The 24,170-nt window shown below is 37.6% G+C and overlaps 1 protein-coding gene across 2 annotated transcripts in view; it reads left to right on the forward strand.

Moving 5' to 3' along the window:
- The window catches only part of shroom4 (shroom family member 4), an 83,299-nt gene that overhangs the window by 16,833 nt on the left and 42,296 nt on the right, over positions 1–24,170 (forward strand). Inside the window, exon 1 of one of the 2 annotated variants that reach the window (XM_068222593.2) lies at positions 5,943–6,416. The exons of the other annotated variant lie outside the window; for it this stretch is intronic. Coding sequence (XP_068078694.1) covers positions 6,372–6,416 — 45 coding nt within the window. The 5' untranslated portion in view covers positions 5,943–6,371. Of the gene's footprint in view, positions 1–5,942; positions 6,417–24,170 lie in introns of those variants that run through there. 2 annotated transcript variants of the gene reach the window in all.

Consider the following 24,170-nt stretch of genomic DNA (forward strand, 5'->3'; position numbering starts at 1 on the left):
GGAGGGCTTTTCAGAAATGCTAGGTGAAAAGCCAGTGTGGATGTGAATCGTTTTTGTTCTAAAATGGCATTTTAAAACTAAGACGTATTAGTGTAAAAGGGGCCGTGGGATTTTATTTTATTTTTTACAAACGGGTTGCTACTGCGATGGGGGCGGGGCAGAGGGTTACCATGCCGGCTCATCCATCTACCCAACCCTTATGTAGTGTCGATGCTTCTTATACAGATAATATTTTAAGATATATTTACTAGATATTTTAAATGTGTATATATTAGCTAGAAAGTAAAACAATTTTATAATTTTCTCAAGTGTGTATGCTCAGTGTACAATGTATAGCTGTGGTGAAAAATTGTTTGAGAAATTGATTCTGAATCGATTCTGTGAATTTTTGTTTTCCCTCTAAATGCATCGCTATTCTCTCTTCAATTGAATCTGAGCTTAGTTTTTTAGAGCAGATGGTGCTCTAGGCTAATTTTAACAAAAAAATTCGCTTAAGCAGAAGAACTGTGGTACGTTCTTATTCCAAAATTTATTAATAAATATTTTAGCACAAGTGGTATTGGTGAGGAATTGGATGCAAGCAGAGTAAAGCATAAAGCGCCATCTGTTGTTTAAAATTAGTCTCAGAGTCCTTTCAATAGAGAATAGCGGTGCATTTTGAAAATCACAGAATAGATGCAGAATCTTTTTTTTTTATTGCCACAGCTCTATATATGTAAATATTATTGTTTTTTTCAATCTTATGCTAACATTGAGTGTAAATCCATTCAATGTTCAGCATTAAGTTCTTACTTTTGTATTCAGTATTTGCTTTCATTGTTACTTTCTACTGTTGAACATTAAGTTGATGGAAAACTTTGACTCTTGTAGTAGGAAAAAAAATCAATGAAAGTAAATGGTAAGTTATCATCAGCTGTTTGGTGTCAGAAGTTTTCAATATAGAAAATGTTTGAAGGTGAGTAAATGAGAACTTTTATTTTTGTATTAACTATCCATTTAATGATTGGTGATTGTTTTAGCTGTTTGTATCATACCATTGCATCATAACTGTTTTCATCTTATCCGAGTTGAGCATACATGCAGTGGTAGCAGTAGTAAAGAGTAGTTAGCAGCAGCAGTAGTTTACTAGTTTTATGTGTTCTATTATTTCTATAATTATAATAGGACATGTTAACCAGATCGTTTTATAATATAACCATTCAAGTTGTAATCTTGCATCTAGGACAGTGAGCCTATTTAAAATTTAGCTTGTGTGTTTTGATATTCAGATTAACTTTTAGATTCGGTTCTTTTGGCGTCTTAGCGATCAGTCCATGTCCCCACTTGTCCTTAGCCAGTCCAACAGTTTGAGAATGAGGTCCATGCAAACAGCATTTGGCGGTCAAGACTGTGAAGGCAAACAAATTGAGGAATGTGATGAAATGTTCCTCCACAGAAAGGCATTTCTTCTTCCTTGAAACCAAACACAAGCTGTAAATCTTGTGTGTGTGTGTGTGATGGGCTGAACTATTTTGATTTGATTTCCTTCTCCATTTAATTATTCTGCACTTTATAAATGTCATATATTTGTAACTGCATTTCTCTCATATCTAATTTGTGCACACACTTTTGTCAAAGTCTCTTCTGCAGAATATAGGTCACTGGCTGTTGATTCAGTTGCAGTGGTTGACCCATGGTTGTGTGTCACACCTTTAAAAGTCTCGGAGCACAATGGAACTTTAGAGTCAGTTGGGTCGCAGCTCAACACACTGAGGTAGCAGCGCTCTCTCATTTTCCCCGGCCTGAGCCTTGAATGAAGCCTTTGTCACCCCCTCTCACTCACGCTGTCTCACCCACCTTTTCTCTCTCTCTGTCTCCCTCCACCCCCACTCTTCTGTCTCTCCTCATAAATGAAAGAGCTAAAAGCCAACAGCGATATTCTCACCCACTCTGACCTTGAATGCATCCAAGTATACCATTTTTCCAGGTTGGCCTGTGTTCCAATGTCTTAATTCTTACTTGGAGCCTCGAGACCTCCATGATCTCCTTCTCATCTATGAGATCAGGGCAGCTCAAGGACTGAGGTGTCCCAGTCTGTGCTGCTGACCTCAGACACAGAAGGAAAACGTTCTGATAAGCACTTTGTTCTTAGCGGGGGAGCTCTGTTTCTGCTTTGCTGTAGCGCTGAGGTGTTTTCTTAGCTCCAGATAAACCCGGTTTGTGTTTGTGTGTGTGTGTGTGTGTGTGTGTGTGAGGAGAGATAAAGAAAACTTCAGTAGGGATAATGCATATGTCAGTCAGCTATCCAGTCAGTCAGTTGGGTTTTGTTGTCGAGTGGAGACTCAAATGCTTGTCCAACAGTAGACAAAGGCTGTGGTGCAGAGGAGGGGGGTTACGCAGGGCTCGCTACCTCATTCTTCTCTCTTTTATGAGGAGCAGAAGACTGCGACGCAAGCCTGGATGCTTGAATGCTCTCACTGACTGGCAGCTTACAGAGCTTTGAATGCAACAACTGCTCATCAGTTCCTGTTATGCAGCCGAAATCAATGAAAAGATGTTGCGTAATGCAAAAATGATACTCAGCTAAATGACGTAGAAAGTTTTCTTAGCTTTTTTTTTTCCAAAGTATTGTTTACCCAAAATGAACATATGATGTTCATTTACTCCACCTCAAACCATCCAGTAGATTACTTTATTTCTCTCTGTGGAAAGGTTAAAGAGATGAAACTGTGGTACTTTTTGATTCATGATATGGATGTTGACTAAAGTCAATCGCTACCAACCCGTTTAGAGTTTTAAAAATGTATACAGGCTAGGCATGAGACAATAACCGTTTTCAAGGTATAGCGCGTTTTGAAAAAGTCAAGGTTTCAAAACTGCCAAGATTTTCTGCAATACCATTCCTACGGTATGTGTATGTTTTTTTTTTTCTTTTTTTTCTTTTCTTTAGGACAACAGTATCTCCAGCAGTAAAAAAATATTCAAATGCTGTTTTAAATTGTAAATAAATATGTCTTTTTTTTAAAACAAATGAAGACTGCAACAGTCAGTATATCTTTTGAATTATTTAGCCTGACATGTTTACTGTTAACTACTATAAATATTTAAAAAAATAAAATATATTTTCTTCAAAGGGGAAAACATTTGTTGTTTTTTACCCAGATATTTAAAAAGAATATTTTAGAGCAGTAAATCACAAAACCGTTAAACCTTGATATTTTTATCCAAGGTTATCACACAGTCAGAATCTTATACCGGCCCATGCCTAATACAGGCAAAATGATGGTCTTGTGAAGCACAATAATTGATCTGAGTAAAAAAACGAATCATTATTTTTTTACATTAGTACCTTTGGTTTATGACAGCTTGAGCTATCTGTTGCATTAAGAAGAAAATCAAACATTGATAATCTCTAAAAAATCAACTTGTACAAGAATGCAAGCTTATAATACAGGTAAGAGCATTTAGGATAAGCACAAGTAGAACATTTTGATGAACAATACAATGTGGATCCTCTCTGTAAACAAACCACTTTAGTTTCTTGTAGAATCAAAATGACCTGCAAGTTCTGCAAGTCAATGATGGCAAAAGAGACATTGTTTAAATAAAAGAATTTACATATTCGATTAGACGTAATACAGCTATAACACGGTTAAATGAATTGTATCTATTTTGGAATGAGACCATAACATAAAAAATGTGGAAAAAGTGAAGCGCTATGAATACTTTCCGGATGCACTGTATATCAAGGTACACACTTGCACTGCAAGTCAGAGGCTGTCTGCAGTGCCCAGCTACAACTCAGGACAATGTTCATATTCCTGCCATGCCAAAGAGCGCCAATAGTTTTATTTTAAATAACATGCGAATGAGCGCGTCTAGTGTGTGTTACTTCCAACTGTCATGTGCAGCCCCCTTAAGGATGGAGTCTGCTTTAGCTTTATTGATCATTGACTGCAGGTAAAAACATTAGCTGGATGCCAACATTATCCGCACAAAAGCTATTTGAACTTTTTTTCTGACAGCGATGAATGTTTTCGCCTGACAACATGCTTTGATCTTTGGTTTCTATAATACTGGACTTGTTTTTTCTACAAAAGTTTGAACTTTAAGAGTGTTTAAACAAAAGAGAAAAGTGTGAAAATGGAAATGCCTGTCTGAGAAAACTGTATAAAGTTCGTAGTGAGGGGTTTTACAGCTTTAAAACATCTATAATAATTGTAAAAAATAAAGCGGACTACTTCGCGGATTTCGCCTATTGCAGGTTATTTTTAGATTGTGACTCCCGCAAATAACGAGGGACCACTGTATACAAAATAAATGCAAATTATACAAAACAAATGCATGCAAGAAAAGGCTTAATCCTTTGATAATGGGAAATTGTGGCTAGTTTGAAATCTGTGTATGTATATTCAAAATGGATAAGTATCAAGAGTTTCATTAACTTGGCTGATATTAGTCTGTCACTAGTTTTTCCCACGTAAAAAATGTAAAACTTCAAATATTTTTTATTTATTTAAAATCTTTACTATAGTATTTTATATTAAAAATATTTGCATAATTGTAAGAATTTCTGAATTTCATGAGAAGTTGACACCTTTGTATTTTGCCTTTTTTATATTAAGCTAATATTCTGCCTTGTTAAGCACTTTAAGATGCAGTCCTGTATGAAAGGTCTTGTGAAGACATGCGGAAGCACACCAACAGGGCAAAAGAGTTCAAGTTCCCTGGAATGAAATAGGGAAGTTTCCTGAAGAGGATTTGGGAGGGAATGGCAGCTGTTAGGCTTCGTCTTGTGGAGACCTGTGGCGGATTCTGGGCACTGTGGGGTTTCCAGAGTGACCCACTGACTCTGCTTTTGATTGCTGTGGAATGAAAGCAAAGCCTGGGATAGCGGTCTCTGTGTGTGTGTGTGTGTGTGTGTGTATATACTGTATGAGTGTCAGGGATGTTTGTGTTTTTTGAATGGATGTTCTGAATTGCATTCCCCCTAGATTTTGGCATTTGGTATTAATTTTCACATTGAATATGTATAAACACTTGCAGGGGAACAAATTGTTATGCAGTGAGCCAGTCGGGAACATTATTATGTTTCAGGCAAGGAAATACGCCTAATGATAAATGCATAGCATGTTTTTAGTTTGCCTGAGGGCTTAAATTTCACTTCTTGCAACTAGCTTAGTTAAATGTACACACTTTTAAGTCTACATTTCCATTTGCTCAGTCTAGGCGTTTAAAGCTAAACTTGCACGTAAACCTTTAGTAGACGACGTATAATCCCTCCACTGTCTTTCTCAAGTGCTGCACCCAATTTTTTCCATCAGTTCACATTCATTCCCACACATACAAATGAGCTGCTTTCAAGTCCTATTTCACTTCAGCTCCATGTTGTTTTTTCCGTCAGGATAAGTGTAGAGCAAAAGAGAGCCAAAACCCATGTTCCCCACACTTCCTAGATGTCTTCGTCTAGCACACTTCCCTATTATCCCACACCTTTCTTTCCGTTTTTTCCATGGCCTCATTTCAAGATGGCGCATCCTTTTCCTGAGTCTCTTCATTGTTTCAAATCAGCTGTTGAAGAACTCCTCAGAGTCGTGTATATTATATAATATGATCTGTGTAATGTTTTGGCAGTGAATATACAGTTGTAAGTCTCCCTGTCATACACACACAGGGTCACCCTTATCCTCTGGAGGTTTTTTGTCGGGCCGCGTACCTCTGGCTGCTCTCTGTTCGTGGTTTTCTGACTGGGGAAACCATTACAGGCGTTGATAAAGCAGCACTTGTTTTAAAGTGGTGTTCTTGGACAACCCTACTCCCTGAAAGGTCCCGCTGGAAAAAGTTGAGTTACTGCTGAAAAACGACGGTGTCCAAACATATATTGTAGGTCTTGTGAAAAATGTTATGACAAGTTCCCTTATAAATGAGTTTATTCAAAGGCCGAACCCTCCCAGATTAGTGTCAGTCAACGTTAAATACTTAATCCACCTTTATGGAATGCAACATTGTAAAATACGGCTTGGTATGTCCATTCTGCTGTCTTTTATCTTTTTTTTTTTGCATTCCAGCTAGACTTTCCTATAAAACAGGCAACAGTTGTCCCTGTGTTTCCCATGCTCTTTTTGCTCATTGTTGGATTGGCAATGCTTGGTAAGACCCATCTGGTTTCTAGGGAACTCATGTACTGCTCTTCTGGCCAGCTGTGGCACAATGATGGGCAGTGAGCCAGACTGGCAAAGAGCGACGCCCTGTTATTTATAGAGCGATAGAGGGGGTGACCTCATGCCGCCAGGGCTGATCCTGGGACAGGGAGCCCATTCTTCACTGCTGCAGAGGCCCATGCTCCATATAGACTCACTGGAGAGAGTTTTCATGCTCATACTCTTAATAACATGATGGATACAAGAACAAAATTGATCCCTGATGCGCTGACTCAGGTAAACCTTTTGCTTTGTTTATTAGTGTAACCGAATGTAGTTGGTTGCATGTCATCTTTCTTTAAATGTTGGATGTTTACTTGTAATTATATACTTGTATAGTTAATATTTTAAATGGGTGCATCACCCTAAAAGGATCATTTTCATCATTTATTCTATTAGTCTTCTTTTTTTCTGACAGAGAAATCTGATATATTTTGAAAAAAACAAACAGCTGCAGATCCTGTTGGCTTTCAAAGTATGGAAAATACTATAGCTGTCTAAGGGGACTACAAATGTTTTGTACACTCTTGTTTTTGAAAATACCCATTTTGTGCTTGCTAATAAAAAAATAGAGCTTTGAAACAACTTGAGGATGAGTAGATGACAGAATTAAATGTATGGGGTGAACCATTCTTTTAAACAAACCATTTCTGCACAGCTTAATGCCATTTATTATTCTGTAACTGAATGTAGTTGATTTGGAAGGAAAAGATACGCATGTATTCATAGAATGGATTTTATTTCTGTATATTTTCTACGTTAATCTTGGAACATGTATTAAGCAAAAAAAATCTTATTTAAACTATATATTCAATTATTTATTTTTTACTGTTGATATTTGTTAATTACTGAAATGCTCTTGCCATGAAAATAGCCTTAGTAGCTGACATGCCAATAAATAAATAATGAATGAATGAATGAACTACGTTAATCTTGGTGATGTTACTGTTGCCCTCCTCTAACAGTCAACTTGTTATTTTTATAAATGACTACTTAACTGATTCATAATGAGAGGTGACTTTAAATTTGTTAGCATTTTTAATTTTAATAGTCTAAAGGCATTTTCACACTAACCACAAGGTGACAAAGCAGGGTAAATTGCACACAAAATGTGCTTTCACACTAAAAACTAAAAAACTGATTGCCTATGGGTAATTAAACTGAAGTGGTGCCGACCAAAACAATGCATTTTTGACATCCTGCCCGCTATGCTATTTATTTATTCATTCATTTTCAATTTATGTAGTTTGTCATTTTTTCTATTTGGCATTAACCTCTCCCACTGCACAATAGACAACAGTGAAGTAAGAGAAAAGTTGGAATTAAGTATTAAACATGACATTGAATTAGGCATGTGCTGGTATAAGATTCTGATGGTATGATAACCTTGGATAAAAATTTCACAGTTTCACGGCATTGTGCTCACTGCTATAAAATATATTCTTTTTAAATGAAAAAAGAAAAAAACTTTTGTTTTAAAAGTTTAAAAGGCCTTAACTCATACATCACGCCCCTAAATAAGTCAATCTTGTTTTTTTTTGTTTTTTTTTTACTGGGACAGGCTTTTGGATTGTGGCAAGGCTACAGTTGCTTATCATTGTTGATTGATATTACACGTGGAACATGCCTTTTTTTTTGGTCATTCTCAAGGTCATGGTTTCCGTGACTCACGATGCAAAATTTTGTCAAGAATGACAATAGTGCTGACACAATTCTTTTTCCTGCATGCACTACTTGCTCATCTTATTCATCATGATGACAAAGCATGCTGGCACAATTGTCAATACTGGGCAAATAGCTGTGTTTATGTTTTAAAACATTGTTTGTTTTTTCAGATTATGTTACCGTTATACTGTGCATCCCTGTCAGTTATTACATTGGTTACATTGTGACTAGACATTGTGAGTTACTTGTTCTTAAACATATCTATGTAGCACTTCCAGTTCTGCATGCCCTACACTTAAGTCTGATTTATACTGCGGTGCTTCTCTACAGTTGCTTGTAATGTGAAGTAAATCCACACTTTGCGGATAAAGCATTATTCTTTACCTGTCTAAATTCAAACTATGGATGAGCATGATGTCATCGTTTTCAAAGACTAATTTTTATATGTTCACATGGACATGACATTGGTGGCATTTTCAAACTCTTCCACTTTGTAACCCTTTTTTTAGTCACAGACATGCTGTTGTTTAAACGAACTAGACGATCTTAATTCCTAGACGATGTTAATCCAACATTTCTACGATTCTGCCAATCATATTTTCAAGTTCAGGAGAGAAGCAACGGTGACCGCCTAAGTCTTCACATTGTTTTTCATACGTTGATCAGCAATGTGGACATCTCCAAATGGTGTTGAAAGAGTCACATGCTGTATTTATAAGATGTAATTCACCCCAAAAATGTCATTTCTGTCTTCATGTAATGTATTTGCGACCGCAAAATCACATGTGATGTGAGCTGACCGTCAGCTGTTACCACAGAGAGGGTGGGCACGCGCCTCTGAATGAAGTCTACTTTAGTGAACATAACCTGCATAGGCTGTGAATAACAGATAATAAAGTTGTAAATAACATTTCGTTTTTTTTCAGCACAGGGTGATTGTTTGGGACCCGCGTGGGAAGTGAACTGCTCTTCGCAGTGAAAATTAAACCGAAGGCGCACACAGTGTTGCCAGATGTAGCTGAATGATTCCAGCCCATAAGGTATCCAAAACCCGCCGAAATGCAAAAATGCCCACCCAGTCTTCTGTATTCACGAAAATCATGTCAGTGACAGATTTTAAGCAGAAAATGACAGATTGTAAGCGTATGTCTCAAACACAATAATTCATCACCAGAATTATCATTGGCGTTAATGACCAGGACAAATCCAAAGTCTGTTCAAGTCCAACCTTCCAACTCTATACAAAATTTTAGCATTTTAACCAACAGTACAGCTACACAAAGCCTATTGCTGTTTATCACATGTTTGAGAATAATAATAATAATAGCCTTCTAATATTAACCTTTATTTTATATCTACTGAATCATGAGAAAATCGTGATCGTTATTTTAGACAAAAAAAATCGCTATTCTCATTTTAGCCAGAATCATGCAGCTCTAAAACGAACAGGCTAAAAGTTTTGGGCTGAGTGCGTTGTCGTGTAATCCAGCGGTTCCCAAAAGGGGGGGTCCGGCCCACAAGGGGACCTTGGTGAGCTCTGTGAGGGGTTGCGTCATATTGTACTTTTTTAATTAAAGGTGCAGTAGGTGATCTGCCAAAATGCTAACCGCTTAGCATATTATCTTTGGACGGCGGGGAGGGACTGTGATTCAAAGCCACACCCCCTGAAATCGCGAGCGCGCGCACCGCATCACAACAGCCGACAGACAACCCACTAGTTCATGTCATTCGCCAGTTAGTTAGTGCCAAGTGCCGTGCAGGAATTACATGAAATACTTTGCCACACTTACATGCTATTTCAGAGTGAATATTCAGAGTAGCATGGTAAACAGTATAGGAAGGCTATCATTGTTCAAAAATGACCCAATGTGAATATAAAAGCAACTTCAGCTCAATAAAGCAGGTTAGGCGGAATAGCACTATTTACTGGTGTTTTGTTGGTAAACTAAATATAAATCTACATTATAGATGCTGTCAAAGAACCTTATGAAACTGAAAATAATCACATCAATCTTTCACCGGGAGATTTCAGTGGCTGAACAACATGTCTGTGCATATAAGTCATTCATAACAAAACACAATCTAACATAAAATAGTTTCAAAACAGAACATTACCTGTCTAACAGTAATACTTCAGCCATGGTGTCGTCCTTCCTCCAGCGTGCTAAAGTAACTCCAATATTGATTCAGGTTTCAATTCAGCTTTTGATTTCTCCTGGTCCATCTTGTGACCGCGCGGCCGCTTTAAGGGCGAATTATACCCGCGCCTGGCTTTACAGTAATCGGCCCAAGCTCGGCTGTCCTTCGGTGCCTCCGGCTCCGACTCGGCATCTGCGAGCAGCCCGCAGCTTGCTCGGAGCGCATGCGTTTGTGATGCAGACGGGCACGCGCTAATGGCGGATCTGCGTGGACAGATGCGCAGAAGTCGGAATCTACATTTGCTGACAGTCTGACCTGCTTATCGGAATTAAGGGAGATGACGGTCCGACTCTATTTAATTGGATGAACATTTTTTAGTTTTATGCTTCACCCAGAATATAAAAATACATATAAACACATTTAGATCATTTACTGTAATCATTACTATTGGACTGTGAAGAGATTTTCAACCACCACAACAAAAAATGTTTCTGAAGACAATCACCTACTGCACCTTTAATTAATATTTTTTTTAAGCAGTGGACAGTTAGGAGAATGATCATGTTGCCTTAGTTAATTTTACCTCCTGGCTGACCAAAAAATGGAGAAATTTGTAGTTCCACATAAAAATCTGATTCGCCCATAAGCAGTTAATACTAATAACTAGGGATGTAACGGTATTGTAAATACCGTCATACCGCAATATTAATTTTTTTCGATATTACCGAAGTCGCATGACTCGGTAAAACTATAGGTCTTCTGAGAAAATTTGCTCAGGCGAATGAAGCGAACGGGACGTAGCTGAAACTTCATTTCCCATCAGCCCAGGCGTGGCCATAATCCTTTGCGGTCTGTTGTCGCTACAGATCCAGTAATGCGGAAATGGAGTGTGCTGCTAGTAGCGGAGATGAAAAAAAGATGGAAATGATCGAACCTAAAGCGGGTGTTGTCACCGCGCGCGTGCTGTCGCGCGCGTTCTGATCAGCTGTGTTGTGGCGCGCGTTCTGATCAGCTGTGTTGTGGCGCGCGTATTGTAAAGCGCCGAGGGGGGGTTGAGCGCGCATATTCAAGAGAGGTGTTGTCGCGCGCCTACTGAAGGGCTGGATTGGACGGAGGTTGTGTCGCGTCGCGGGGGCACTTTTGATCGTTTTGGAAGGGCATTTTCTATCCAAGACTAAAAAGGGCATGTGCACTGCACAGGTTGAGCCCTATGTGTGCACGTGCCTGCAAGTTGGGGAATACGACTAATAACAGTCATGGGGACTGCAGAAACACAGCACACTGTTCAGATTGATGCAGACATTTGCTGTTTCTCAATATGCGTTCTTCAGCGGTCTTGCGTCCTCGTGTTCTCGTGAAACGTCATCATCAGCTGCCTAAGTTCAGTTCCAATACTCAAGACCGCAAGTACGGAGGACGCGTGAAACTTCCCGGATGTGTTCTTGATATCGAGGACACACTGATGCAGACTTGAGCACCGAACTAGCTCTGGAAGTCCCAGAAGTCATTGCGACTGGAGGTGGGAAGCGCTGCATTTTATCTAGATTTATTATTAAAGTTCATAGATATGAATTATTTACCTCAGGAGTTTCCCTAAATGAAACGGTGAAAGTAAATATTAACATGAACATCTTAATAAAGGAATAAACACATTAAGGGTGTTTGTTTGCTGAAATTCGTATTAAAATCTGTTTTATTTATATTGTGCAACATATATTTATAATGTTTTTATGCAAAGTATATATTTTGAAAAGGGGAAAAACAATAAATCGTTGTATGAAGGCTGTAATGTTCAAATAATTTACCACTTAAAACACGTGAAGGTCATGTGACCATCAGGAAGAACGCAGCATCCCATTTCTCAAAGGACGCGTTCTCTGCCCTCGCGGTCTCCTGAGTTCGTTCTTCCCAGGACACCTGGAAAGACCGGTCTCCACAAGAACACAAGTCCGTTCTCTGCGTTCTTTGGAATTGAGAAACAGCCCTAGACTTGTACCGCAAAGAGATCTCTATCTCACTCATGGTTTGTCTTCTCAAGTGGTTGAAAGACAATGCACAACGTTACCCACTGCTGTCAACATGGGCCAAGTCATATCTCTCTGTCCCAGAAACCTCAGTCCCAAATGAGAGGGTTTTTTTCTGTTGCAGGGGACATTGTAAATACCCAGAGATACCAGCTTTTACCAGATTATAGTTATATGATAATTTTCCTTTAAACCCATCTCTATCTAAGTGAGTGAGTGATTAAATGTTGAATGTGGTGAGTTTTCAACAATACTAAATTGAAACTTTATTTTTTTACATGGTTTAATAATTTTTTGTTATTAAAATTGAAGTTAGTGTTTCAAAGCTTACAGATAGATGGCTAATTTGTATGTCATTGACACTTTTGGCACTTTTTTGGAGTATTTTCAAAAGTTTTTTTTTCCTGTAAATGATTCAATAAATACCGTACCGTGACATTCATACCGAGGTATTACCGAACCGTGAAATTCTGATACCGTTACATCCCTACTAATAACCCAAGCATACTAGACCCAGGTGAGGAAGCTCCAAACATCGGGTCTCAGCCCTAGCAATGCTGGAAAAACGAAATGCAGGAAATACCAAGATAGTTCCCTGAACTTTGGCTTTATTCCGTTTTTTTTCAAAGCAAAGAGTCCCTGACCCAGCCACAGTGTATTATCTGCACCAAAGTTCTCTAACAAATGCATGAGACTGTCCAAATTAATAAGACATTTACTGACGACTCATCCCCAATACTGCGGCAAGCTCAGTGCATTTTTTGAGCACAAGATAAAAGAATTGACACACACCCAAAATGAGATGAGGGACGTCACAGCCACTGATGGGAAACTTTAAAAATATTGGCAACTAATTGGCAACTAATATAGGGCCAATTTAAAGGCAAAAAGAGCCAAATGACGTTTTTCAGTTACAGATGGCCTACTGATATTTTACATTTTTATTTTACATTAGACTATATTTGTGCGTAAACCTATCTAGATATAGTAATAAACATACCGTTTGTTTGAAAACAACATTTTTTTGTCATTCTTACTGCAAACTTGTATGAGCGATATTATCATTAAATGTTAAGGGGGAGCCTTACAATATTTTCCAGGGGGAAAGTGGTCTCAGCCAAAAAAAAAAAAAAGGTTGGGAACCACTGGTGTAAACGGCCCCTAAGTTGTCTTAAAGGGTCACGAAACACCAAAACACATTTTTTGAGCTGTTGACAGTCATATATGTGTCCCACACTGCTAAAAACACTATTAGGACACCTATTTTTCACTAAAAAGTGTAAATTGGTTGTTTTTGCGTTATTTCAAGCAAATTTGTACTTCCTGTTTGAAACGAATTTTTGAAGCTGCGTCACGGCCATGACATAATAGCGTGTATTCCAGCGTGCAGACTGGGCGTCTGTGCCAGAGTGTGTCTTATTACGTCTTACAGTGTGATGCATTAATGCATGAGTAAGGCTTGGGTCAAACCAATCAGCGCGCTCTATTGTGCTACTTCATTAATATTCATTATTGTCACCGTGTTTACACCACAAAGACGCCACGTTGTGTTGGCAAAACAAGCGTGAAGTGTTGCTTTTATAGTTTGCTGCTGTTAAGTTTCGTTTTCATTTTCTCTCTGTGAGAGCTTATCTGGATCACGTGTGGATTAACAATGTACGCGACGCTCGACAACAATAACTTACGTGTCTAAGGAGGAACATTGTTTACCTGAGAGCTGTTCTCATCTGCAAACGCTGAAATCTGGATTTGCTTGTAGTATTCTCTTCATAAAGACGCGGCTCTAGTTGCTGGTGATTGTTCTGTCTCTACAGATTTGGTAAGTGAGCGACCAGTGCTCTTTGTTTATTCAGTTTGTTCGTATCGAATTAAGTTAACTATTGCACTGAGTGCAGAAATGTTAGCACCGCATTTTGTGACCGGAATAACACACGCGGCTTTCTGACGCTACCTGCCGTGTGCATGTAAGTTTCCGGGAAATGCAGAGTTTTTTTTCTCTCATTTGCCGTGCGGTATCAAACATTGCATGAAAAATACACTCTTAGAGCAGTTCCTCGAATCAAATATCTCGTTTGTCGCGAGAGACATGAATGAATTCCCTGAATGAAAGAGCCAAACTGCAGTTAAAGTCCAACATTTAATAATTTGGCAAATAATTCGACTACAGATGTCCCTGTAGGTTAAACACCATCCCTTTCTCCTGTCTGTGTGGGTGTGTATTTTGACTCTGAAACTCGCGCGTGCACAAATAGACACTCCCACACCATCCCACTTTAGTTCCTCCGACACTCCCCCCTAAACAGAGCTGGACACGCCCACTTTTCTGACTTTTTCCAAAGTAGAGGTGTGAAAACACCCTGCTGAAACGAGGGGGTTTCATGGCCCTTTAAGTGTTGGGTGAATTAACAAAGATGTTGAAGGCTCCAGTTCAGTGTCTGTCAGTAACAAACCTCTTGAGATAAAGAGAGTGAGAAACACCATGTCACACCTCTCCAGTTTGATTGATTTGTTCTAAGGGGGATTCCAGACAGGAGCACTTACAAGGAAACTAAAATGGCCAAAACCTAAAGTGTAATTACCCTGGGTGAAGTTTAGATTTGAGCCAGTAACCAACCTCCTTAAAAACCCTATAGCAACTGCATGGAATCCACTAAAGACTACTGTAGCAACTGATTAGATGTATCTTGGCAACTTCCTCTAACACCAGAACAGAGTTTTGGCAAATCTCGCAATCACCGAGGTCTAAAGAATATATGACGCAGTCTGTTTCTGTTTTCTTTTGGGGGGTGTTGACCTTTTCAGTACTGAATCGTATGCAATGCATGATTCTGGGTCAGCCCACATACCCTTTATGCTGAATTTAGCAAACATATTGCAGTGGGAGAGGTGAAGACTAACTTGCTTCATCACTGTCCGATGCAAACAGACACCCCTCCCTTCTGTGGTCTCTGAGCCTGGGAGTGCAAATGCATTTTTTGCTACACTGACAGCATAACTAGGAATAAAGTCTGAAAGCCGTTATTGTATTAAAAGTTTTCCCATCATGGGACATATAATTTTGGAGTCCTTCTCTTGTAATTTAAGGCGTTTCTCGCCTCCTCTAGCTCAAACTCAAACTGTATTTAATCCCAAAAAGGAGGGACTGGAAAGGAGTCACAGTGGTGCTTTTTGTTTGCTGTGGCCTCACTACTTATCTCGGGTGATTTTTATAAACAAAGTTCCCCCTGACGTTCACCTCTTCGACCGTACTTTCCACCAGGTCCAGTTTGAAGAATGAGTTCGGAAATTCTTATTCTTCGCATGGCATGTAAGGAGCGGTCGTTCCTGAGGGAGATTAAAGGAATGGAGAGGCCGAAAGGGATTTGTCACGTAGCACTGTTCAACCCACCATAAAGCTCCTTTTGTGAATGCTGTTTCATGATCACCAGGGAGCGAGTCGGTGCCCGTGCCCAAGCCAAACAAGCACACGCTCTCACACACATACACACACAGTGGTCTAATGGAACATAGGTGTGGTTGCAGTTATTTTTATCAAGCCTCCAAGGAGAACATGAGCTCAAGGGAAACCAAAGGAAGAGTGGGAGAATGGGACTTTAGGGTGGGCATTCAGGAAGGGGGAGAGGGAAAGAATCAAGGTTCAGTGAGGTCCATGTGCTGTGTCCACCAGCTGACGCCAACAGTCTGACAAAAGTTCTTCACTTTGGCTTCTCTAAATAATGCAACGAGGTCTGAGAAGTGAGTGTGCACGGTTAAAGTGGCATTACATCATGGCCCCAGTTACCCGTTAAACAGATTTAGTGGAGGACAGCGGGTGAACGGCTCTTTTATCCTCTTCCCTCTTGTTTTATTTTGGTTTCCCAGTCTTCCTAGCAGGGAGTTGCGGAAGGTCTGAGCGCTTTGGCAGCTTCTAAGGTAAGACGGTGCGTGTGCGAGTTTATTTTATTGCTAAGGGGTACTCATTTATGCCCACAAATTAGTTCTTTTTTGTGCAACAGTGTTGCATATCCTGCTATAAAACATACCAGGCTTTTTCCAGCGAAGTATGTGTGGCAGATTGGATTTTAGGGTGGAAAAAGGCTGTGTTTGTTTTGAGTTTATTGAACTAATGGAAGGTCAGGCTACATCATTTCTCTCCTGCACTGATGCACCTGGAGAACATACTGTAGGACTGTTTTATTTAGAAGGTTTATTGGATTTGCAGCACTAATATAAGTCTTAGAGAGTGGACACATGCAGTCAGTTGAAAACCAAATGGAAATCAAGGGTCATCTGTGTTGCATGTACAAACAAACACATGCAAGCTCTCAGAATTGATATGAAGCTCCTGTGGTCCAGGCTGAAGGGCTTTGCGGATGTTGAGGGTGGTATCCCAGAGAAACCGATTGTTTGGAGCAGATGGGGAATAAGGAATATGGTGCAAGAAAGAGCAATGTCCTCAGCAGCTAGAATATAATTGTGACCATTCGTCTGAATAATGTTTCCATTACATGTAAGCAGCTATTGTGCATGTTAAAGCAGCAGAAAACACTAGAGTGAAGAGCAGTTGGAACAATGTCTCAGAAGGATTTATCCCCAGGAACCGAAGAACAACTTGAGAATGTTCTGACTAACTTTTGGGTCCACTAAAAAGATATTTGCTTCAATTTATTTATGAGATCTTATCTGGAACGCTGCTACCGAGTCCCTCAGAGAGTCAATCTGAAATCACTAAATCTTTAGTGTTTGGGTAGGAGGATTTCTTCTCCTCTGATTCTGTGTCCCACAAAAAATCCATGCTCTCTTTGAAATGCTTGTGCTTTTGGGTACATAGATTCTTGTGTGAATTATATATTGTCCCACAAATATTTGTAAAAAATGTGATAATTGTCATTTTAAGACCATTTCACTTTACAGTATGATAATAGAATAGTATAGTTGTGGAATAAAAGGGATTGTTCACCCAAAAATGAAAATTCTGTCATTATTGTGTCATAAATATATCTTCTTTTGTGTTTAATAGAACCAAAAAAAATATTCTTGTTTAGAACAAGTGGAAAGTGAGTAAATGATGATAAAAAAACTATATTTGATTTAGTGTATTTGATGCACAGTAAATTGTTTTGGTAACACTTTATTTTGATGGTCCATTTGAGTATTTGTAGACGGTCTGCTTAATATCTGCTGATATTGCTCCTTCAACAGACATTTAACTGGCTAAGAAACTTTGCAAGTACATGTCAACTTACACTTAACCTAACCCAACAGTCTACTTCTAATCTAATGGGAGTTAGTTGGCATGTAGATGCAATCTAACTTAAATTCAACAAATGGACCATCAAAATAAAGCTTGACCATTATTTTGAATGTGTATCATCCTGATAAGAAACTCGATTGTGTTCAATTAAATTAAATTATGGATTATTTGCGCCATTTAATTCACTTCAGATATGATTTTGATTTTGGGCCAAAAAAAGATCTATATGTTTTCTTGCAGTTTATTTGCTCCTGCTGTTAAAGTAATGCCAATAAAATAAGTTGTACGCTGTATTATTTATTTTATTTTAAGATTTGTATTTTTTGGCTTAAATGCAAGTTATCAGTTTCCACATATAATGTCTGATATCAATGGGTATCAGCCAAAAACACTTTCGGATTGCTTTATCCCTAGTTAATGCTATTCATCAAATACTATGAACACATCCATAATGGAGAACAAATGCAATCATGCACAGACATGCTACATTACGATTTTTTGCTTATTCCAGCAACTACTTCAGTTGGTTTTTCATTTACTAGCCACTCCCCATATTTGCCATCTCCAGTTTTGTTGTTGAAAAATGTATTTAGTAAAATGTTGAAAATAGGCATGGGGCGGTACAAGATTTTGAAGGTAGGATAACCTTTGATAAACATATTATGGTTTCACAGTAAAACTTTTTTCCCCCTTTGAACACAATATATTTTATTTGGAGAAATACTCAATAATTAAAACAATTTGAGAAAACCAATTGCAACAAACCATTTAAGTTCAAAAACTATTTCAAATGAGTACTATGAACTTACTCCACTTGAGTGAATGAAGCAATTTGAGCACAGTAAAACCCGATAAATGAAGAGAACTCAAACCAACTGAGTACTAAAAAACCCAATAAGTTAAGGCAACTCAAACCGACTGAGGAAACCCATTGCTACAAACCATTTGAGTCTATATGAGTACTGTAGAGTTACTCCATTTAGGTTGAAGTAATAAGGTATATAATTAACTCATTACCTTCAACACTGAGTTCAAAACTCTTTTCAAATGAGTAGAATTAACTTTGTAAATCTTTGTTCACTACACTCATTTCATTTGATAAAGTTGGCTGTTGGGTTTTATAGTGTAGCATTAAGAAAACAAAGTCAGTGATTGCTAATTAAATGCATTTACTAATCATCAGTGGACGTTTTAATAGTTTGTTAGTCTAAAGGCTTTAGGTGTGTGGGAACACCAGCAAATCAGAACAGCTGAAATAGAAAAGTAAAAATCAATGTGTTGCAATAGTCCAGTCAAAGTCCTGACTAGAATGCTGTGTCGAGAGCTCTGCAAAAACCTCCAAAACTCCTCCAAAATGACCTAAGGTATCTGATAAGGTCACACAGAAAATGATGACTTTTAGTAATAAAAGTGGAACTACACACATCTGAATCATAGGGTGTTGTAAGTTTTTCACATGTGGCTGTTCTATATTTGCATTATTTGTAAGTAAATAATGACACCGTGTAAGATGTGTCTGAAGTTTTATTTATTTATTTTACATTTTTTATTATGGCCTGATGTGAGGAAAAAAAGCGAAACAGGGTGTCCTAATTTTTTCACATGTACTGTATAGGTTTAACATGTAGGTTTAAAAGAATATGTTTAACTATGTGGATATGACACCGACAGAAGGCTAAACAAAATGGGCTATATGCACACAGACTTTTCATTTTCAGCCAGGCAGCCCACAGCTTCCATTGAACTGTCTTTCTATTACAAAATTCTCCCGTTTAAGATCTGATTTAGTTAAAAATCAACGATCTTCACTGCTTCTTGGATATACGATATGAAATGGGTCTCGGATCGGACAAGAAGCACTACGTTAAATTCCATTTCCCCCTGTCATGTCTTTATAATATGACAGTTTTTTTTTACCTCAGTTTTTTCCACGGAATTTCTGCGCTAGCCTGTTGCTACTGACGACGCTAGTGGTTACAACGGTCTTTCATCTCATTTTACGCTTGAACAACTAAATGAATGCTAAAGTCTATTTAACTGAATGTATTGTAATTACATTACAACATTGAAGCTGTAAAAACAACCTTATAATATTGAAAATAGTCACATTATGTTTTCACCGGAAGTTTATCATTGGCTTGAAAACTCTAGCTGTGCATAGAGCCCATTAGCTAAATACTGGTGACAAATATTTGCATGTAAACAGAATTGCCAATATGTCATGTCCCCAAAAAAGATTAAAGTCATGTTCATATATTGAACATGTATCAATATATACAGCTGAAGTCAGAATTCAACACATTTCTGAACATAATAGTTTTAATAACTCATTTCTATTAACTGATTTATTTTATCTTTGCCATGATGACAGTAAATAATATTTTACTAGATATTTTTCAAGACACTTCTATGCAGCTTAAAGTGACATTTAAAAGCTTAACTAGGTTAACTAGGCAGGTTAGGGTAATTAGGCAAGTTAATGTATAACAATGGTTTGTTCTGTAAACAAACAAAAAAAAAAATGCTAAAAGGGCTAATAATTTTGACATTTAAATTTTTTCATAAAAAATGAAGAACTGCTTTTTTTCTAGCCGAAATAAAACAGATAAGGCTTTCTCCAAAAGAAAAAATGTTATCAGACATACTGTGAAAATTTCCTTGCTCTGTTAAACATCATTTGGGTAAAAAAAAAAAAAATCAAAGGCGGGGTGAATAATTCTGACTTCAACTGTATGTATCAGTACATATAATTCAAAAGACTACTGAAAAGGCATGTCTTCTGCAAAAACCCAAGCGCAAACCTTCCCCTCCTTACTCTAGCGTTTATTTGTCTGGGCACTAATAGTTCCTTTGTTTAAGGGTGCTTTCATACTTGTCTCATTTAGTTTGGTTAAAAAGTACCAGAGTTTGTTTTTTGTGTGGTTCGTTAGAGCAGGTGTGAAAGCAGCAATCAAACTCGGGTGCGCAATCAAAAGTGGACCAAACAATCATACCGCAATCTGCTTAGAGAGGTAGTCTCAGTGCACTTTTAAACAAACCCTGGAACTTAGGGCTGGGATATTTGGCCTAAAGTCTAAATCTTGATTAATTATCATATAGTTATTTCATAAATAATTAATTAACCACTTACAACGATGCCATCATCCACTGTGATGTTTTACATTAGACATCGTACTATGCCAAATTGGTCGACATCGCCCAACCCTAATTCAGGTAATTTATCTAGCCAACGACTGATGTGGATGTTGTCACATGACATCTTTTGGGTTCGTTTCAAACGGTTCGAAAATTTTTAACATTGGTCTACTCTGAACCAAAACATACTAAAGGTTTGAAAGCACACTAAGTAGCATTTCTTGGTTGTATTGCTTCTTCATGTTGAGTTGCTTGAGTTGCTAAAAGCCTCATTTTTAAGTCGCTTTGGACAAAATAATCTGCTAAATCAGTGGTTCTCAAAGTAGGGGTTGTGGGACAATGAAGGGGGTCGCCTGGTGATTTCCAAAAAATCTATTTTTATTAAACCCTAAGAACTACCATATTTATCCAAAAGATAAAATACTATCTAAAATACTGAAGAGAAAAAAATCGTTTATAGTTACTTTATACTATATAGTTACTATAGTAGCTTAGTTACTAGTTCTATTGGATTGCGACCCCTGGAGTAATTACATTATATTAAAGACACAGCAATAGCGTCAGATGCAGCAGATTGATTTTATAATACCAGGATAAACTTTCTGGCACATTTACAGCACTGACATGCATAAAAAAAATTCAATGAAGAATAGACTTGGGTCTGTTGGTGTGTGTACATGCAAGCTTTCTGTATTTAAAACCACTTCAGAAAATATTGGGGGTCGCGAGTCACTGGCATTGTCATTTTGGGGGTCCCGGGCTGGAAATTTGGGAACCCCTGTGTTAAGACCAAATGTAAATGTATTGCATAATATGAAATTTCGCACTAGAGTCCTAATGCTAATCTTCACCAATTTGCACTTTATTAAAAAGTTAAAATGTCTCTCTACAGCTCTTCTCGCATATTATTATTAATTATCAGTTCACAGGTTTGTTCACGACTGTTCTAACATTTTATTCTTGCTGAATTCATTGCACAGATCTCTGCAGATTTCTCCCATAGATCAACACTGAAAATACAAAAAAAAAAAAAAGTCTTCAGATTCTGTCTGGGACTGCTTATGAGACAAAATCTTACTGAATATTTTTGTGAAGTATGAACTCTGCCCACATCCTGACACTCGCTGTCCCCCACCAAGCATTTTATTCCGGCCGCATGAATATTCCCTTTATGCCCCTCTGGACACGTTCAATCTTTGATCTCCCCAAAAACCACGCAGAAATATTCCTGCAATGCTCACCACAAACGCACACTCACACTCAACACATGTGCATGTGTTTACTCTACAATGCAGTCCGGCAGTTGGCATTGGACGAGCCTTGCAAAATGGTAAAGTGTGTGAACATGTTTCAGAAAGATTCAGTTTCACTGTTGAAATGGTTGCATGTGTATCCACGCATGTTTTACTTTTTTTTTTCATAATGGTTCTGCTTTAAAATCATAAAAAGTGTAGTGTGTTAACGTAGCATAACTTTAAGTGGAAATTCATTTTAAATTTACTTTAATTATTTAAAGGGATAGTTCATCCAATATTGAGATTTGAATCCTAATATACTTTACCCTGTGGTGTTCTAATGCTATATGCTCCTCTATCTTTTTTTGTATTATAAAATGATTAAATGTCTTGTTTGTGTGTATCCATATAATAGCAATAATTAGCAGTTTTCTTTTAAGATTTTTTTTTAAAGAAATTATTTGAGTTGTAGGCGTCACGGTGGCGCAGTGGGTAGCACGATCACCTCACAGCAAGAAGGGCACTGGTTAGAGCCTCCGCTGGGTCAGTTGGCATTTCTGTGTGGAGTTTGCAGGTTCTCCCCGTGTTGCCATGGGTTTCTTTTGGATCCTCCGGTTTTCCCTAGACATGCGGTAAGGGTGAAGTGGGCAACCTAAATTGTCCGTAGTGCATGTGTGTGATTGAGTGTGTATGGGTGTTTCCCAGTGATGGGTTGCAGCTGGAAGGACATCAGCTGCATAAAGCACATGCTGAATAAGTTGGCGGTTTATACCTCTGTGGTGACCCCAGATCAATAAAGGAACTAAGCCGAAAAGAAAATGAATGAATTTATGATTTAAATTATAAATTCCATGTTTACTGAAGTTATACAATAAGGTTTGGTGAATAACAAGGCAAAATCCTGATCTTGATGAATATTGTTTATGCATGACTTCACATTTCCGAAACTATAAGCATGTCAGTTTATAGTGACTCACAGAGAAAACACACTCATAAATCAACTTGCATATAAATGCATAATAACAAACCATCCATGTACATTCTTCTCTGGGGGTGATATGTTCTGTTCGCCGCATCAGCGAGTTTCCATGATTATGTCAACTTTCATTCTGTCATTTACAGCAGTTCCAGTCCAGAGATATATTAACGGCACATTGGGCATTTCTGCAGTCTTTAAGAATAAAGTCAGCTGTTTTCTCTATTAGGGCTACACAGTATATAATTTGAGCATCAATATTGTTATGTGTGTATCCGCAATATTCACATCGCATGATTACATTGTTTATTAAAGATTAAAACACAAAGATATTGTCTAATATTATTATTTTTAAACAGTTTATACAATGATGGCCATGTTATTTTATGTTTGATATGGTCAATTTCTGTATCGGAATGCTGTTAGACTCTCCAGAAAAACATAAAGCACTATTTAAATGGCCGAAAATCAGAATCTCGATTAACTTAATATTTTAACTCGATTACCATTAATAAATAATTATTTTTATTTGTTTGTTTTTTTTTTGACAAATTTTGTACAGTATGCATTGGTACAAGCTGCTTTTGTTGCTCAGTTGTCTCAGTGTTGAAGTAGTCCCGCATCGACATGTTCTTGAAATAACGTAACTGAGCGGGGTAACATGTAGCAGGAAAAAAATTGCCCTGGAAAAACTCAATTGATTATAGGTTCTAAATATGGATTTCGGTTACTTTTTTCGATTAATCGCCCTATTATTTAACTTTTATCTCTGCTGTGTGTGTGTGTGTTTGTGTTTGTGTTTGTGTTTGTGTTTGTGTTTGTGTGTGTGTGTGTGTGTGTGTATATATATACTTGATCATCTTAACCTATCTAAATGATTAAAATCATTTCAAATGGAGCCATGTAATTCATCTGGTGAAATTATTTTCATATCACAATATACAGTTGAAGTCAGATTTATTAGACCCCCTGTTTAATTTTTTCCCCAATTTCTGTTTGGAGAGCAGATTTTTTTAAACACATTTTTGAACATAATCGTTTTAATAACTTGTTTTAACTGATTTATTTTATCTTTGCCATGATGACAGTAAATAATATTTGACTAAATATTTTTCAAGACACTTCTATGCAGCTTAAAGTGACATTTAAAGGTTTAACTAGGTTAATTAGGTTAACTAGGCAGGTTAGGGTAATTAGGCAAGTTATTGTATGACGATGGTTTGTTCTGTAAACTATCGAAAAAATATATAGCTTAAAGTGGCTAATAATTTTGACCCTAAAATGTTTTTTAAGAAAAATAAAAACTGATTTTATTCTAGCTGAAATAAAACGCATAAGACTTTCTCTAGAGAAAAAAACATTATCAGACATATAAGAAAATATATAAATATATAAGAAAAAATATTCAAAGGGGGCAAATAATTCTGACTTTAACTGTATTTTGCAGAAAAAAAATGTCGCAATAATATTATATTTGCTGATGTTTTTTCCAAGATCGTGCAGCCCTACTCTCTATTTATTTTGAAAAATGTATTTTATTGAATTAATGCTATTTTTAATTTTGTGGTCTTATTAAGAAAGAAC

This window comes from Danio rerio, chromosome 7 (assembly GCF_049306965.1).
Source record: "Danio rerio strain Tuebingen ecotype United States chromosome 7, GRCz12tu, whole genome shotgun sequence".
Classification (NCBI taxonomy): Eukaryota; Metazoa; Chordata; class Actinopteri; order Cypriniformes; family Danionidae; genus Danio; species Danio rerio.